The sequence below is a fragment of the Eptatretus burgeri genome, chromosome 7 (assembly GCF_056783735.1).
Source record: "Eptatretus burgeri isolate ZD-2024b chromosome 7, Ebu_testis_v1, whole genome shotgun sequence".
Classification (NCBI taxonomy): Eukaryota; Metazoa; Chordata; class Myxini; order Myxiniformes; family Myxinidae; genus Eptatretus; species Eptatretus burgeri.
Genome location: NC_140967.1, coordinates 85,606,374 through 85,625,462, shown reverse-complemented (window position 1 = coordinate 85,625,462; position 19,089 = coordinate 85,606,374). Strand labels below are relative to the sequence as shown.

The following is a 19,089-nucleotide window of genomic DNA, read 5'->3' as shown; positions in this document are numbered from 1 at the left end:
ATAAAACGAGGGGCATGGTTCAGATGTTTTGTGTAATACCCACTCTTGTGGACAATCCATTCGACGTGTGTGTGTGTGTGTGTGTGTGTGTGTGTGTGTGTGTGTGTGTGTGTGTGTGTGTGTGTGTGTGTGTGTGTGTGTGTGTGTGTGTGTGTGTGTGTGTGTGTGTGTGTGTGTTGCTCTTGAATAACAATTTTGCAGCAAATTATGAATAGGTCTTGTCCGTTTACTGGTTCTGGGAGTATTAAAATTACTTTCAAATCGAATGAGAGAAGTAAAGGCCTACCTATGCCGTTATGTGTGCTACCATTCCAGGACACAGCAAGATGCACTGTTTGAACTTGTGTCGATGGCATGCAACGTGGCCCTGTGGTACACAAAGTTTGCGTCTCGCCTCGCTGGCAAAGAGGAGTGGGTTTGGCACATCATTCTCAGACTCCACAACTTTATCTCTGTAAAGTGCGCACTCGCATGCAGTGATCATTGATGATGTACTGTGCTCTATTTGACATTGCAGCATTTCCACGGATGAAGCAAAGGAAGTACATACCTGTCTCAAAGTAGCAGCGGGAATATTTAAGAGCATAAAGGTGTGTATGATTTACCTTTGTTTTTCAAAATATCGTTGTGGTTATGACTTCTACGGGGTAAAAGAGTCTGTCTATAGTATAATGATAGTTATTTCACAGTTTCTGTTTCGGTAAGTGTGAAGTAATAAATGTGGATAAATATGTGTTGCGATTGTATTGGATGGATGGTTGTGCATGTTCATCTTCCATCGATATAACTCTTTCTCTTTCTCTTTCTCTTTCTCTTTCTCTTTCTCTTTCTCTTTCTCTTTCTCTCTTCTACAACACAGGATGCTTTCACCTATTGGTTATCTCTCGTTTCCTCAATCTCCCAAATCTGTTTGAACCGGGTGAGTCACCCATCACCCGATGAGTTACCTTGGGCTGGAAGCATGGCAGGCTATTAAGTCACTTAAAACTTGGTTAAACTCGCCAAAAGTCACCGAGCAGCGATGGGACAAAAACGGGATCATAAAGGTTATGCAGCCCATTGCAGCCGGACCAATGTGATGGTGGGTCGGCTGGAGCCACCACCCAGGACCAGTCATAGGAGGGGACCAGTCATAAAGTTCAGTATTGGTGAATGTGAGAGTGAGGAGGGTGAAAACTATTTTTGTCTGGATAACAAGCTTTCTTGACATATCATGAGATCTTTCATGTCTCGACATACGTTTTGGCTTGTGCCTGTGCGGTTCTTTTTGGTCATGCATGATAGAGATGTGAAATTGTGCAGGACAGACATCGGTGAACCTTTGCCTGCATTTCAAGGACGTTGGGGTGCAATGATCGGACTCAGTAGGGGTAATGGTTCGAGCGTCCGCTCTGAGTATGGGAGATCAGCGGTTAAAAAGGATGGAGCATGGACAAGCAACCATTGCGTACCCCTTGATGGGCCCAATGGCCTTCTATGTCGAAGTTTCTTAATGGCCAAATCCACTTCGTGCATGAGTTTTTTATTTTTATTTTTAAACTTTGGATCCCAGTGTCATGAGCCATGGGTTAAAATAGATGCATTTAATAAGTAAATTCAGAGGTCATTTTTCCTTTATTCTTTTTCAGGAAGAATGACCTTTTACTATGATTTAATAATTTAAGCATAAATATTTAGTGAAATTAAGAGAAGCATTCCTCTGGTGATGTTCAGGAGCATAGCTGCGTTCATTACAACCCCATACTGTAGCAGTTAGGGTTAGGTGTTGAATCGTGCTGAATGAGGAGTCTGAGCCGCTGGGATTACAAGTTTCCTGTGTCAAAACTAAGATCCAGGCTTTCAATGACATCTTGGATGCTGCTGTCCTGTTTGTGCCTGTTTGTGGTGAGGATGTTGAGGTCATGGAGAGATTCACTTTCCTTGGCAGTGATATTCATGTCTCTGCTGGCTGTGAGTCAGAGGTCAATAGACGTCTGGTTCAGGCCTGGGGAGTCATGGATTCACTGGATAATGGGGTGTGGCACTGCCGGTACCTGTGCGGGAGGACGAAAGTCCGAGTTTTCAGGTCCTTGGTGCTTCCAGTCTTTCTCTGGATGTGAGACTTGGACACTGACCAAGGATCTGAGATCTAGACTTACTTATTTTGGGATCAGGTCTCTTCGAAGAATCCTTGGCTATCGCTGGTCGGACTTTGTGTCCAACGAGTGGTTGCTGAGAGAGACTCAAATGAGATTTGTTACCTGCATAGTCCGTGAGCGTCAGCTGCGGCTGTATGGACATGTGGCTCGTTTTCTGACGCTGATCCTGCTCACCAGATTCTCTCAGCGAGGGAGTTTCGTGAGTGGAGGAGGCCAATGGGCCGACCACGTGCCTCGTGGTTGCAGCAGGTTTATCGGCATTTCAAGGAGATGGGGATGGGCTTGGCACCTGCCTGGGGGATGGCCAGATGGAGGTCCCTGGAATACCGGCAGAAAGTGGACCCAGCGACGCGCTGTTCTAGCGCATGCTCCCATACCTGACCTGACTGTAGCAGGATGTGCTCCTGCATGTGCATTGGTACTTGGTTCTTTTCATTGTAATTGTCCAAGGTGTCTCCAGATCCACTTGTTTGGATCAGACAGGGTGGTATATAGCACACATATCCTTTTGGTCAGGATCCTTGCAGCAACAACCATGTCGCATGTTGTTCCTGGTCCCACAACACTGGAGGAGTTAATATTTCATATATTGTATAATTTTGCACTATGTTTTGTTGGAGTTATTGAATTGTATGTAACTATATGAGTTGTAGTTAAATGGACTGAATTTAAAATGCAGGAAGAACATGCCTCTCGGCTGTTGGAGACACCAGGAAAGGGCACGGACCTGGATCCTCGTGTCTTGGAAGCTTATACTGTGCAGAGCCAAGCCGAGGCACAAGAAGGTATAAATGTAACAATACCCATCAAAGTTGCACAAATGTTGTTGTCTTGTCATCGTTTGCATTGATTTCACCTACCCGATGGATTTAACATATTGATAGACAATTATGGAAGGAGACGACATCATCGCAGTACAATTTGCAAAACCATATCTAGCTTGCTTGAGACAAGGGAAAGTTACCAAGTAATGGAAAGAAGCAGAGACCATTATACTCTTCAAAAAAGGAGCCAACTGAGATCTTGAGAGCTAATGTCCAATCAGCCTACTTTCAAATATATATATGCTCAACATGCTGAGGCTTTCATCCAGTGGTGGACTGAAAATTGCTGATGTGGTGATGATGATGATGATGATGATGATGATGATGATGATGGATTTAACCTTAATTCAGCATCCAGCATGCTTTGTGGTGGTGGTGGTGTCAATAATCAACTTCCTTCCTACTTCCTTTCTTCCTGAAGTCACCATTGCTCGAGCGATTGACATGAAGCATTCTGCAAACATAATTTCTTCTCTGGCTTATGAAACAGCTGGTTACTATCAAAAAGCAGGTAGGTGAAACACTTGTTACTTCCATTAATCAGGTATGCTAAACATATTTCCATGCATGATTTTTGCAGACAAACCAAAGTGGAGTAACTACTTTGTAACTTGAAGAAAAATCATCATTGAAGTATGACTTGATTGTGCTGTGAGTGTCAGAATTTTGAAAGTCCTAAAGTTTGTAATGCTGCTGCTGTTTGCAGATAAAGAATTGTCGACTCTTGAACCCAAATACTCTACAAAATGGAGGAATTACCTGCAATTGAAGAACTGTTTTTACATGGCATATGTACGTATGTTTGTTCTCCCCACACTTTTTAAAAAAAACTGGGGGGGGTGAGGGGGGTATTTTAATTGGCTCTGTCTATCCATCTGTCACGCTATCTCTTCCTAAACGGTTGGACAGAAATTCACCAAACTTGGTAGTTTTGATTACCACATGGCAAGAAGGTGCAAGAGTAGTGTCAGTTTGGCCCTGCTCCCTGGGGTGGGGTCAAAAGGTCAAGCACCGAAAAATGCAATTACGGGCACATTTTAAAACACATTAAAAAGCAAGCTTTGCATATTTGATCGACATTAGGAGATGCGTGATTTTTTATTATTATTATTATTATTATTATTATTATTATTATTATTTTTTGGATTTGACCCCGTTTCATTCCCCAGGGGGTAGTGACTTTGGGTCAAAATGGGAAAAAAAAATTTAACTCAAAATTTGACATTGGGTCATTCCTGGTGGAACTTTTTGCCATCTTTCAACTTTGCTTTAAGGCCCAGTCACACCCTTGACGTTTTAGCCAGCTTATGCCGATTTTTGGAAAATTTGTGTAAAACGCTGGTACACGTCGAATACGTTATGGGTACGTTTTGTATATGTTAAGAGCATGCTGAAAAACACTGCCATAAGTGGTAGTACGCTGGCTTTAAACGTTGAACTTTTGGGTTGTCCTCAAATTTTTTCATGCTTGAAATTTTACGACGTATGACGGCGTATGACTCACACGTTCCGCTACGCTGGCCATAAGTTGTAGGCACGTTATGCGATCGTTGACACACGTTGAAACACGTTACTTGTAAGTTACTCATAAGTCGAAACACGTCGAGGTAATGTTTCGCGTACCCGAAACTTATTTCTAACTTATGAGTGACATTTTGTAAGCACGCAACACGAACGTTGTTCGCACTTTGCAACACGTTACTTGAAAGTACTACTACTACTACTACTACCAACATCGACATCAGTAAATTCTCTCGAACTACTACTAATAACATCGACATCAGTAAATTCTCTCGAACTACTACTACTACTACTACCAACCTCGACATCACTAAATTATCTCGAACTACTACTACTACTACTACTACTACTACTACTAACATCGACATCACTAAATTCTCTCGAACTACTGCTACTACGACTAATAACATCGACATCACTAAATTCTCTCGAACTACTACTCCTACTGCTACTACTACTAACATCGACATCACTAAATTCTCTTGAACTACTACTACTACTACCAACATCGACATCACAATTCTCTCGAACTACTACTACTGCTACTACTACTACTCCTACTACTAACATCGACATCACGAAATTCTCTCGAACTATTACTACTACTACTAATAACATCGACATCACTAAATTCTCTCGAACTACGACTACTACTACTACTACTGCTACTGCCACTGCTACTGACATCGACATCTACTCAACATGGAGTCTGGAACACTGACTGGTTCCTCTTGTGAAGCCCATTTGCATATACCAATTCCCCTAAACGCTGCCAATACGCCATTATACGGTAGCTGTAAGTTAGAAACACGTTCAGTAAGTTCTGTGGTCGTCCTGAAGACGTCAATCAAATTAGTCTACATACGCCAATGTGCGTTTGAGATACGTTACACATAGGTTCAAAGCACGCTACTCATAGGTTCAAAGCACGTTACTCGTAGGTTAAAAATTAAGTTTCGGGTATGCTAAACATTACCTCGACGTGTTTCGACTTATGAGTAACTTACAAGTAACGTGTGGCCGACGTGTGTAAACGATTGTGGAGCGTGCCAAAAACTTATGCCAGCGTATGCGGAACTTGTGAGCCATACGTCGAGTACGTCGTAAAATTTTCAGCATGTTTGAAATTTCACGACGTACTAGACGTACCACGTAATATGCCAGCGTACTTCATTGTTTTTCATCATGCTCCCAACGTATACACAACTTACCCATACCGTATTCGACGTGTCCCAGCGTTTTAGACACATTTTTCAGAGGTCGGCATACGCTGGCTAAATCGTCAAGGTGTGACTGCGATGTTGACACTTCCGATTCTCAGGCGGTTATGATTTAAATCTGCCTGCGGCAGGTTTTTAACAGAGAACGCCACGAGTTCGTCGGCGATACGTGCAGCGCGCTATGACTAAGTTAAACTATCGTTGGGCATAGGTTGTGAACGCCGACAACAGGCTAAGTATTCGTTGGTATAAGTTATCTTTAACACAACGAAACGTTCTGTGCCCGTTACTAACACGTTATGCATACGACCAACATGTTATGAATACGACCAAAACTTCAGCGTACGCCAACGTTTTACGTGCATTTTTATACGTTGCCATTCCTGGCTGAAACGTCAGGTGTGACTGGGCCTTTAGGTGGGAAGCGTGGGGATTTACAATGGCGTGCCATCGACTTCACTCCAGTGAGGATTTTCATCATTTTTTTCCCTCAAATGTTTATTTCCTCTGCCCACTGAAAGTGGACGGAGGTTGTTTCCACCCATGTGTGTTTCTTTGTTTGTTTTTCTGTTTGTGTGCAGGATATCTCAAAAAGTTGTGGACAGATTCGGATTAAATTTGGTGGAGAGTTTGGATGTGTGACACACAATAATTGATTGCACTTTGATGAAAATCCAGATACGGATCTGGATACGAGAATTTTAAAGCGATTTTATTTTTCACCATTGAGTAATAGGGCTAAAACAGATATATTACGATATTTTAAAAAGTTGATGGATTTGTAATAAACTTGGTAATCGAGTTGGTTAAGTGACAAGAACAAGCCAATTAGATTTTAGTTCAGGTCTGAATCCAGACCTGGCATTTCAGTGGGATACAAAACGTAAACTAATTAGCCTGGTGGAGGTATGCACTCGACTGAGTGCCCTTCTTGTCTCTCTGAGTTGGCTTCAAAATTCATGACTGAAATCTGTCGATGAAATATTGTGGCAGATTTCCTCCTCTTTCATTGTTTTGTCATTGAGTTCAGATACATTCGCTTTTCTTCTTCTTTTTGTACTTGACAGGCATACTCGTTCAATGGACAAAATCTCTTGGCTGCTGACAAGTGCGGTGAAGCTATCCGCTCATTGCAGGAAGCTGAGAAAAGTGAGACTCCCTCTTTGCCTTCTTCATCCTCCTTCCATTGTTGTATTGCCTTAACACTTCATCCTCAGCTGGATTGCCGAGGATATCTGTTTATTTGTGCAATTAACTATTACTCTATTGCTTCATTGATTTAAATGGATGATTAATTATATCACTGTATTGTTTACACCAGCAGCTCACTGTTGATGTAATATCGTGCATTCTAATAAACCGTTTGGTATTTACCCTGAATATCAGTTTGGATGTTTAATTCTTTTGTGCGTGCAGTGCATTCCCAGGCAGATGCGCTTTGCAGTGAGTACAGACACACCAAGGGACCAGGGAACAACGTGAAACCATCTGAGCACATCTTCTTTCAAAAACTGGGCACCAACGTCAAGATTACATTGGAAAAGTGCCAACGGGAGAATGGTTTTATGTAAGCTCGTCACATTCGTGGTTTCGACATCACTTGGCTGCTAAGCTGAACATTTTGTGAGCGAAGTAGAATTGGTATGAACAAAAAAAAATAATTGCAATTTGAAAAGCTTAAATCATCGTTTGAAAATACAGGAGTCTGTTTGTCTTTGCCTGCTTCCCTTCTAGACTCAAATGACTTGGCTGATCTTGACTAAATTTTGTGTACATGATGGGGGTACTCATGGTCAGATCTTGGGCACAAAATAATCCACCCCCTCCCAGCCCCCATTCTGCCCTGGATATGCTGATTCTACTCTCCCAACAATGGATGGTAGCCCTCAATCTCAGATATGAAATCAGGGCTGTCTCTCTCGATACATTTTGAGCATTTGATACAGTCTGGCATTCCACCTTGATCTCCAAACTCTGCTTATGGCATCCAAGACGGCCACCTCTCATGGACCGCTGACTTCTTCCACTCTCATATTCACTGTGGAGATCTTACCGGGATCCTCTCATCATCTCCTCCATGTGAAGGAGTGTTCCAAGGCAGTGTCTTGGGCCCAGTCTTATTCCTCATCTTTATCAATGATATTTCTGACTCCTGGAAAGTCCTGCATATCTCTGCTGATGATTCCATCCTCTGCTGTGTCATCTCTCATTATTCAGACAGGCATCTCATCCTCCAGAGCATCAGGACAGCTGTTCACCACTTCATCGGACCATCCCTCATCCATGCACACAATCTCTTCTACCCAAAATGACCCCATGCCCAAACACTCCCTTTTTCCAGGTTGTTGTGATTTCCCCCCCCCCTCTCCCTTATCTCTTTTCGTTTGTTGGTTGGTTTGTTCTTTTTCTGTTTCATCCCCACTCTCCCCTTCCTCTTCTTGCTGTGTTTCATTCAGATTGTGTGCAGCTTGTTCACCCCCATGTGTCCTCCCCCTCCTCTTGATCTCTCTCACTCTCATTTCTTCTCTGCTCTTTTCCCCTTTGTGTTTTCCCCCTTTTCATTTTGTTCCATTGCATTCTGCTCTCGCTCTTTCATGAGCCTCGACCATGTATACAGAATAATTATAAATTGTTGTGGGAGTTGATGACAGGTTTCATGCCAGATGGGTTTGTTATTTTATGTTATTGTCTGATATGTGTTTGTGTGTGTTCACAAGCATGTGTGTTTCTGGTTTTGTCTTTTCAGTTACTTCCATAAAGTTCCTCCAGATCCGCCTGTGCTGGAGCTCAAAGCAAACTATGGACTTGTACAGCCCATTGACTTTGAACTGCCTGCACCCCATGTACTGTGGACCAAAAAGAGCTATGCTGCCTTCGACATCAGCCTCAAGCCTTCTGCTGAGGGCAAGGTATCCCTGGCTCGTGCCGTGCAGTTTGGATTTTATTTTAATCTGAGAAACTACAAAATTGTTGTCTTATAAAACTTTCTTGATGCTCCTTAATTTATTTTTTAATCTGAAGTGATTTTGTTTGGTTATCAGCCATATCTCAGATGCCTGGTGTTGGCTTAATGGTTAGGATGGTGGGCTTTGGATCCCAGGGTCCTGAGTTCAAATCCCGCTCAGCTGTTGAATTAATACCAGATGAGGTTGACTCTGCCTGTCATCCTTCCGAGGTCGGTAAAATGAGTGCCAGCATGCTGGTATACTGTGTCGGAGTGGCGACCCGTCCAGGATTGTGCCCAATAGCCAAGGAGACTGCTTGGGCAGCACCAACGCTCTGCACAGAGTATGGTCCCAATCTCCTCCTCATATCTGGGAACAGTATTTTTTGCATTACATCTACATTACTGCAGAGCATGCATGTATCTGACCAGGTGACATTGATGCTTGAGTAATTTCCATTAAAATGGGGTTACTCGTGTTTGCCATCATGTCACCTGAAGACAAAAGATTGAAACAGTGGGTGTAGACTTTGAAAGGTAAGGTTTGATATCACATTCTTATTGTGATAATGTTCACTTGTAGGTTAGAACTTCCACTCTGAGTTTGGGAGGGTAGTGGTTCAAATCCTGGCCGAGTCCTACCAAAGATTTTATAAACAAAAAAACAGTTCATGCTGCTTCCTTGCTTGACCTTCAGGACTTGAGGTGATAAAGCACAGCCAAAACAATGCTGGGAAGGCAATGGCAAACCCCCCAGTATAACTCTTGCCAATAAACTACTTTGGCAGCACCAATAATTCCATCTAATGAGATAAAAGCAATGATAAGTGGTCCTGGTAACAAAAATAGACAATGCAGGTGCAGCCTCTGAGACGCCATTCTAATTCTCGAGACCCCCCAGAAGAGTGATGGAAGATTCGCTTTCCCGATCATGTTGAACCACGAAATAGAAGCATGCAGTGCCCCATATATTACAGACGACAAAATCTTTAAAATAATCATTATAAAGATTACTTCCACTAAACAACGAATTACCCTCAAGTTTCAGTAAGTGTGTGTTTAGTTGTCCCCATCCTTTTTTGCAAGTAGTGTATGCCAATGCCTCAGCTCGGTTGTCTTTTCATCAGGCACGTTTATGATAGACTATGTATGGGGAGTGTTTAAGGAGTTACAGATCCTGTCATGAGAGTAATTTGCTTTTCTGTTCACAAAGGAGGGAGGTGTCATGATAGTTGAGCAGCGTTGTATATGGCTACCAATTCCTAACTACTGAAGGATTTATCATATTTTCCTTTTTCTCACCTGCTGTATAATGATCTTGTTTTTGTGGATTCTGATGGTTGTCACCACGCAGGCCGAGGGTGGCTGAGGACCGCCCAATTTACCTGCTAATTCACTCATTTCAAATCCTGTGTTTCAAATCAAATCCTGTGTTTGTTTGTTTTTACTCCACTGGAGATAGCTGCCAAGTTGCATGAGCAAAAATTTGGGCCCTTGAATATTGTTGTGGACATTGCTCCTAGTGGTTAATAAAATGTTTAATGTGGCGTAGTTTTTCCCATATTGAGTGTTTAGAATAAGCGTGATGTCATTAAATGTTATTATAAATTTGCGTTGCAAATTTGTATAGCAAGAAACATGAAACCCACCCCATTGTGTGTCTAAAATTAGATTTGATCCCATTTGACCATTGTTTCATGTTCTTACCTTTGGTTTCGCTGTTAAATGTGCTTTAGAAGTGTTCGCTCGGCTCACAGACCATAGTTTTGGCAGGAAAACAAGGCCCACACTATTTTGGCCTCTGATGCCATTGGTTCGGCCTGGTCAGGGGTCTTGTGGGTCTTGAGCCAGGCCGTCAGCCAAGAGTGAACGGGGAGAGTGAAGTGCGTCGTAGCTTGAGGTGGAGGACAGAGATGATAAAAGCAGGCAGAAGATGCCAAAATGATGACGGATCAACACCAGGAGGGTGTGCTGAGTGTGTGTAGCTGCCAGGCGACGCCCTGCCACCTCCCGATCGGCCACGCCTTGCTTGACGGTGCCATGCCTACCCCAGAATGGTGTCTCCTTCCCTTCCTTATGCCCACGGAGCTGGACAATTCTCCTGCCATCGAGCATCATAATGAGCTTGGGCCAAGTGAACCCTGCTATCTTTATGGTGCCACCCTCTCCTCCCCACCCCCACCCCCAGTCTCTTGTCATGTGTCTGAGGCTTTAAGGCACTGTTCTGTGCACTTTTCTGTTGCACACACAAATGCATTTGTTGAATTTGACTTGGTCTTGGCTCATCCTGCTTGTTCGGGATGGTTTCATTTGGTGGCTAGGAGGGAAATCTATTTGAGATAGAAATTTGCCGCAGTCTTCAACCATTAAGGGTTCGACTTCACACGGATATTTGTTACTCGGCCAAATGATAATATCTGTCCCGTGCTTGCCTCAACGTGTCACTCGCCCAGCACAGAGATTGCAATCGGCATGGTAACATAATGTTGAGCATGGAACCCTACCGGGAATCTCTGCGGTGGGTAACTGATGTGGTCACTACGCGACTCACCGGATTCGAACCGGACAACTGGGTCTAACCACGTGGACCAGTAGAATATTAAGTGCAAGTTAATCGGTGGTAATCAATGGAAATGAGATATTGGTCAGGCTACTCCTAAGTAATGGCTTTAATAATAATTGTGAAAAAAACGAAGTGGTTATAAAAACACAATTTGGTGGCTATAACAGTGGGTTCATCAGCCATGCAAATCTCAACAACATTGGATCCATCAATTTATGGTAGAGTGGATTAATTCAACATCATATGTAGGTGTGGCGAAAGGTAATGGTGAAAGAGGATAGTACAAGCCTATGCAGGTGTGTTCTTGTATAAATTTAGAACTTTCTTATATGGACTCCACAACTATTACTATTAATATTTTTGGAACTTTTGTTGTCTGCTCTGAACAGTTTGTAATTAATTGTGGTTTCTGTGGAACAGGACAAGGAGAAAGACAAGAAGAAGGAAGAGGATGTAAAGGTGAAGCCGATGAAGGAGCCTGACCTACAGCCACAGAAAGATACAGGATGTTCGATTTCCTAGTGCCATATCATGTATGTGTCGATTGGAGCAGATCTGCCTCCATACTTCTCCATTAACAAAGTTCTAACCATTTTGATATGCATTCCAGTTGATATTTGCTCTAATTGGCTTGAAATGAGGAAATCGATGGCAGTTATCACTTCACCAACAACATTGTCAAATTATGAACAAGGTAACTGAAACAGTTTAGCCTTGTCCGAATGTTAATATTTGTGTAGAATTGTCAGTATAGAGTTACAGACTTGTCTAAAGGTAAGGAACCAACTTTAGGTAATCAAATTATATTTTGCTTTGTTGTTTTTTTTTTTTTTTGCCAAATTTGTCCATGTATATCATTAACTAGTCTTAATGGGAGAGCTTTAAAACTGCAAAGGCATAAGAAAGTAAGTACATTACCAGGAGAGTAGGGTGCAGATGTAGATGAGCATGTAAAGGGCATGCTGGGAAAGTAGGGAAATGTGAGAAGAGATTCTGATGCTGGAGAGACCAAAATAAGTTGTTGAACATGGTGCTGTACAAAGGAATTAAAAGAAAGTGGAAGATTGCACTGAGAGGAGGCCCGAGTAAAACTCTGCAAGTGGTCTCCAAATATTGTTTGTGTCAGCTAAAGAATGGTTTCATTTTTGTCCGTGTTGGGTTCAAGCCTGATGGTGCGTCAGGTTACTACACAAAACACCTTTTGCTGAGCACATAAAAAAATAACTACACAAAGCACCAGTGCAGTTTTATGCTGACGTCATTTCACCGAAATGGCATATATTTAATTTTTTAATGATGTATCAGTGGTGTATGCATGTCTTAGTTGTCGTTCTTTTGTGTTACCACATTATGAAGCTTTTCAATTGTATGCATCTTGATAAAATTGTTGCTTTTGCAAAAATGAATAACCATATTATTAACCCCCTTTTGCTAGGGTTGCACTTGTTTGTTTATTTGTTTTGGCTCCCATGTCCATACCCATGTTCACTTACTTCACTGTTCCTGTCGACTATGATACCAGCTGCCGGTGAGGGCATTTGGGCTTCAGTACTTTTGTCCTCCTGTCCTTGTTTGATGTATGTTCTGAACAGTCCAGGTTCATTGAAATATATTTTTCCATGGATGCAGGAAGCATTTCAGCAGGAACGTTATACATTTTTGTCCATAATTGATAAATGTACTACAGTGGGGAGAACAAGTATTTGATACATGACCGATTTTGCAGGTTTTTCCACTTACAAAGCACGTAGAGGTCTGTAATTTTTATCATCGGTACACTTCAACTGTGAAAGACGGAATCTAAAACAAAAATCCTGAAAATCACATTGTATGATTTTTAAATAATTAATTTGCATTTTATTGCATGAAATAAGTATTTGATCACCTACCAACCAGTAAGAATTCTGGCTCTCACAGACCTGTTAGTTTTGTCTTTAAGAAGCCCTCCCATTCTCCACTCATTACCTGTATTAACGGCACCTGTTTGAACTCGTTATCTGTCTAAAAGACAGCTGTCCACACTCAATCAATCAGACTCCAACCTCTCCACAATGGGCAAGACCAGAGAGCTGTCTAAGGACATCAGGGACAAAATTGTAGACTTGCACAAGGCTGGGATGGGCTACAGGACAATAGGCAAGCAGCTTGGTGAGAAGGCAACAACTGTTGGCACAATTATTAGAAAATGGAAGAAGTTCAAGATAACAGTCAATCTCCTTCGGTCTGGGGCTCTATACAAGATCTCACCTCGTGGAGCCTCAATGATCATGAGAAAGGTGAGGGATCAGCCCAGAACTACACGGCAGGACCTGGTCAATGACCTGAAGAGAGCTGGGACCACAGTATCAAAGAAAACCATAAGTTACACACTACGCCGTCATGGATTAAAATCCTGCAGCGCACGCAAGGTCTCTCTGCTCAAGCCAGCGCATGTCCAGGCCCGTCTGAAGTTTGCTAATGACCATCTGGATGATCCAGAGGAGGAATGGGAGAAGGTCATGTGGTCTGATGAGACCAAAATAGAGCTTTTTGGTTTAAACTCCACTCGCCATGTTTGGAGGAGGAAGAAGAAGGATGAGTACAACCCCAAGAACACCATCCCAACTGCGAAGCATGGAGGTGGAAACATCATTCTTTGGGGATGCTTTTCTGCAAAGGGGACAGGATGACTGCAACGTATTGAGGGGAGGATGGATGGGGCCATGTATCGCGAGATCTTGGCCAACAACCTCCTTCCCTCAACAAGAGCATTGAAGATGGGGCGTGGCTGGGTCTTCCAGCATGACAACGATCCAAAACACACAGCCAGGGCAACTAAGGAGTGGCTCCGTTAGAAGCATCTCAAGGTCCTGGAGTGGCCGAGCCAGTCTCCAGACCTGAACCCAATAGAAAATCTTTGGAGGGAGCTGAAAGTCTGTGTTGCCCAGCGACAACCCTGAAACCTGATGGATCTGGAGAAGATCTGTATGGAGGAGTGGGCCAAAATTCCTGCTGCAGTCTGTGCAAAGCTGGTTAAGAACTACAGGAAACATCTGATCTCTGTAATTGCAAACAAAGGTTTCTGTACCAAATATTAAGTTCTGTTTTTCTGATGTATCAAATACTTATTTCATGCAATAAAATGCAAATCAATTATTTTAAAATCATACAATGTGACTTTCAGGATTTTTGTTTTAGATTCCGTCTTTCACAGTTGAAGTGTACCTATGATAAAAATTACAGACCTCTACGTGCTTAGTAAGTGGGAAAACCTGCAAAATCGGCAGTGTATCAAATACTTGTTCTCCCCACTGTAATTATTTGTGCCATAAGCGAGCTATTAGGACTGGAAAGAAAAACGATGGAGGAAATTAAAATTAAGAGGTGGACTTTGGGCATGTAATACGTATGGAAAAAGTACATCACAAAAAGAGCGATGCATTGGAAGCCTGAAGGTCAAGCGAGGGTTGGCCGATCTACAGAGACCCGGTGGCGAATCTACGTGGAAAAGGAGCTGAGGGAGCGCAAAACCACTTGGGCAGTGATCGATGAGTGGGCACAGGATGGATGCAAGTGTCATGGGTTCCTCCAGTTGACTTCCAGTTCCAGTTTTTGAGATGACGGTTGGTTCTCTCAGGGGTCTCTGCCGACTTTCTCAAAGATAAGTTTCCAGTCGTCGTTTGTTGCGTTTTGACTATATTTTGCTACATCAAAGTTTACTGTGTGTTCCTAGTTCAAGTTTGTTTCAAAAGTGCTGTTTAGTGAGTTTTCGTCGATCTCTATTGGGTTTCCCTGAGGCATATTCATCTTACTGTCTGTGTGCACAATCATGTTTATTTGTATTTTCTCCCTATTATCATCAGTTCTTATTTTCTAAACTTTTTCCACCACACTGATTCTATCCCTCCAAACTATACTCTGTTTCTTGTCTTAAAAGACAAAAAAACCCTTTTCCCTCCTTACCTTATTCCCCGCGTAACCACGTGACTTCCTCCTTCTTCCGACCAACCATCTTCCTTCTATTTTAGCTGACCCACATTCACCATTAATATACCTTCATGATTTTGTTCTTCAACCTTTCCTTTACCTAATTTCATCTAATCTTAAAATCAATCAAAAAAAAAAAAAAACTCGAATCTTGTACCACCCCTGCCCGCTCCGTTCTTCACCATACCACTACCAAGTCTCTTCCTTCCTCCCTCCTGCACCTTGGCCATGCCTGCTCTTATTGTCTCCCCTCCCTCTCAAAGCAAACTTCACACTCTTCCCTCTCACCTTTCTCAACCCCTCCCCCCTCACCCTTCTCCCTCAACTCTCCCCTCTCACTACCCCCTTCTCAAAGTTTTCCCCTTCACATCCACAAAGCTGCCTCCTTCCCCTGCCATCTCTCTTCCTCTCATCACTCCACCTCCTTCAATCTTCAACTATCCTCTGCCCCCTCTCTTGTTACTCTCCACTGTACCTCAACCCAGCACCACCGAACCTTTTCTCCTCCTCATCTGGCCCTCTCCCCTAGCTCTTCTGAAATCCCCCACGCTCTTGCAACGACTCTCCTTACCTCCCACCCTCCTCCCTCATCCTACCCTCCCCCTCCTCCCTCATCCTCCCCTCCCCCTCCTCCCTCATCCTACCCTCCCCCCTCCTCCCTCATCCTACCCTCCCCTCCCCTCCCCTGCACCCAAAGCCTCCTCCCCTCCCTCTTCCTGAATGGTGTGGACCTCGAACATCTGGGGCCTTCGCTTGAACCTTACAGATCTTTCCATACAGGTTTCCACTGACAAACCAGACATAATCTGCCTAACAGAAACTTTCCTCCCTCAACACTTCTCTGATTCCCAAGTATCTCTCCCTGGTTACTCCCTCCTCCGGTATGACAGACCTGAGCCTTGTCCTGGTGGAGGAGTTGCTTTCTTCATCAAAGACTCCATTCTTCACTCTCCATGCACTGCCCTCACTCCCCCACACCCCCAGGAATACCTCTGGCTACGGCTTCCCCTCCACTCCCACCTCATGTTTATATGTGTACTGTACCGACCACCTAACAGTAATGACTCCATTTACACCTCACTATCCGAAAACATGGACCAACTTCTATCCTCTCATCCCAACTCACTTTTCCTCATATGTGGTGAGTTTGATTGTCATCATGCCAGTTTTCTGGGTCTGGGTACCTCTCTCACGTGCCATTTCACTTCAGCAAAAGACTTCTGTGACTCATTGGAACTGACTCAATCTGACAACATCCCAACCCAGATCTCAACCAATGTCACTCCATCTCTTCTGGATCTTATTTTGACCAATTTCCTGGAAAATATCTGCTGTTCTTCGTCTGCTCCGTTCGGTTCATCTGACTACGTGCTTGTCAAAGTAGACATCTCTATGGCTGTTATCGGAGAACCACCTTAGTGCCATCGAGTCTGGCATTTCACTCAGGCCGACTGTCAGGGACTTCAAGCAGCCGTCAAACTTCTAGACTGGTCTCCCATCTCTACTTTCTCCGACATCCACTCGACTTGGGAATTCTTTCCAAGAAATTTGCTCTCTCATGCACAGATTTATCCTATCTCATCTTCAGTTGCCCTATCCTTCCTGCCACCCATGGTACACTGAAGATTGTGGTGAGGCTGTTGTGCTGAAACCACTTGCCTTTGCCTCATGAAAGGCAAATCCTACTGAAGGCAATCTCAGTTCCTTCCACAAAGCTCAGAACAAATGTGCATCTAACCTGAGGAGAGCCAGGAAACATCATCTTTCTCATCTCAAGTCTGAATTCTCGAACCTGTCTCCATCCTCCAAATCCGGGTGGCATCTAGTTAAGTCCATTTCTGGTGAATGTTCCCCCTCCACCCTCTCCCTTACCTCAAATGGCTGCACAGCTGACACTGCACGCAAAAAGGCTGAATGCCTAAACTCTGTGTTTGCTTCTAAATATTGTGTCCCAAACCCATCGCTTTCTGTACCCACCTTACCCAGTTGCACCTAGCTGTTCCTGGACGCTGTGTCCTTCTTTCTTTGACAAAGTGGAGAGCTTGCTGTCAAACCTCGACTCAGATTCTGCAACCGGTTAGACGGCATTGGCCCTCATGTTCAAAAAACCTGCTCTGCTGCTCTTGCTCACCCTTTCTCTGTTCTATTCACCCTCTCGTTTGCTCAAGGTTGTCTGCTGTCTCCTTGGAAATCAGCAAACATTACAACTCTGCATAAAGAAGGTGCGAAAACAGATGCTTGCAACTCCAGACCAATAAGCCTTCTCCAATTCACCAAGGTTATGGAATATATCATCACTTCAAACATTAAATCCTTCCTCTTCTCAAATAGCTTGATTTCCTATCAATTTGGATTCAGACCAGGGCACTCTACCTTTGGATATGCTGCTTCTGTTCTCCCAACAATGGATGGAGATCCTCAATGCCAGACATGAAATCAGAGCCATCTCCCCAGAAATATTGTGTGCTTTCGATATGGTCTGGCACCCTGCCCTGCTCACCAAACTCTCTTCCTATGGTATCCAAGGCCATCTCCCCACATGGCTCGTAGACTTCCTCTCCTGTCGCAGCCAACGTGTGGCCCTAAATGGAGTTCTCTCATCCCCTCTTCCTGTCCAGGCTGGAGTTCCTCAAGGCAGTGTTCTGGGGCTGTTCTTTTTCTGGTTTTCATCAATGATTTCTCCAACTCTCTGGAAAATCCTCTCTCTCTCTTTGCTGATGACTCCACCTTTTGCCGTACCAACTGCCATCCCTCATATCGGCAAGTGGCAGCCTCTTAACACTGCAGATATGGATAAAATTACAAGCTGGTCCAACACGTGAACATGCCTTTCAATCCTGACAAATCTCTCTGAAATGACCATCTGGAACCCCCCCCCCCATATACTTTTTCAACAATCCTCTTGAAGAAGTCCTTTCATTCAAGCTTCTGGTTCTTACTATCTGCCATGATTTTTCCTCGGAAAGCCACATTTCCAAGCTGGCCTCCAAAGCCAGTCGCCAACTCGGAATCCTCCTCGTGCAAAGTCCTTCCTCAACCCACCTGAGCCCCTGACCACATTCAAAGCTTTTGTCCACAGCCTCATGGAGTACTGCTCTCCCCTCTGGGCTGGTGCTCCTGCCTTACCTTTCTCAGATTCACACTGTGGAAACCAAGGCATTTAGGATCATTGGTACCTCCTGCAGTGAGGCTGAGTCTTTGGGTCTCTCACTCTCTCACTGCATGCAGGTCAGTGGTCTTTTTGTCTTCAACCATCTTCTCTCCGGTCTCATTCCCCCTGCTCTTTCAGCGATATGTCATCCCCCCCCCCCCACCATCTATCTGCAGGGTGCTCAAGGTCTGCCAGCAAACCCCCTTCTGTTAAAACTACTAAAATCACGAATCACTGCTCACCTTCACTCTTTCATTCCTCTCTTTTTCACACCTTTGGAACACACTCCTACACTCTTCGATCCCATTCTTCCCTCTCGGTCCTCAAAACAGCTGTTCACCACCATCTCTCATCTTCCCCCATCCGATTCCACGATCTTTTTTTACCCCCATTAATCCAACCCAAACCCACCACCTTCAAATTCCCTGCTTTCCTTCCTGAAAGTCCTTGTCATGTAAGGACCTGAAAGTCCCTGTGGTGTCCATCTTATTTACCCTGTATACCCTGCCTCATCCCTCTCCCTTCCACAGTTCTCATGTTTCTGTTCCCCACTGTTTTGTGCTTCCCTCTTCTGCTCCTCTTGCCTCCTGCTCCCCTTGTTGTACGTTCTCTGTGTTAGCTCTCATACGAGCCTCGACATGGTATAAAAAATAGAGGCCTCCTTATGCCACCAGGCATGCCAGGTTTGTAAGCAAGTGAGCCCTATATAGCTGACATACAACGTAATGCAGTTGAAGAGTTAAAGTGACTTAATCAAATAAT

The 19,089-nt window shown here is 43.8% G+C and overlaps 1 protein-coding gene across 2 annotated transcripts in view; it reads left to right on the top strand.

Annotated features, from left to right (window-relative positions):
• BROX (BRO1 domain and CAAX motif containing) overlaps window positions 1-15,724 on the top strand; it is a 38,792-nt gene extending 23,068 nt beyond the window's left edge. For both annotated transcript variants that reach the window (XM_085889356.1, XM_085889355.1), the window contains exons 4-12: window positions 316-411; window positions 518-590; window positions 2,818-2,923; window positions 3,384-3,473; window positions 3,669-3,754; window positions 6,771-6,852; window positions 7,120-7,270; window positions 8,450-8,612; window positions 11,631-15,724. In XM_085889356.1, the coding sequence (XP_085745482.1) occupies window positions 316-411; window positions 518-590; window positions 2,818-2,923; window positions 3,384-3,473; window positions 3,669-3,754; window positions 6,771-6,852; window positions 7,120-7,270; window positions 8,450-8,612; window positions 11,631-11,732 (949 nt within the window). In that variant the 3' untranslated portion in view covers window positions 11,733-15,724. The remainder of the gene's footprint in view (window positions 1-315; window positions 412-517; window positions 591-2,817; window positions 2,924-3,383; window positions 3,474-3,668; window positions 3,755-6,770; window positions 6,853-7,119; window positions 7,271-8,449; window positions 8,613-11,630) is intronic.
• The last annotated feature ends 3,365 nt before the right edge of the window (window positions 15,725-19,089 follow it).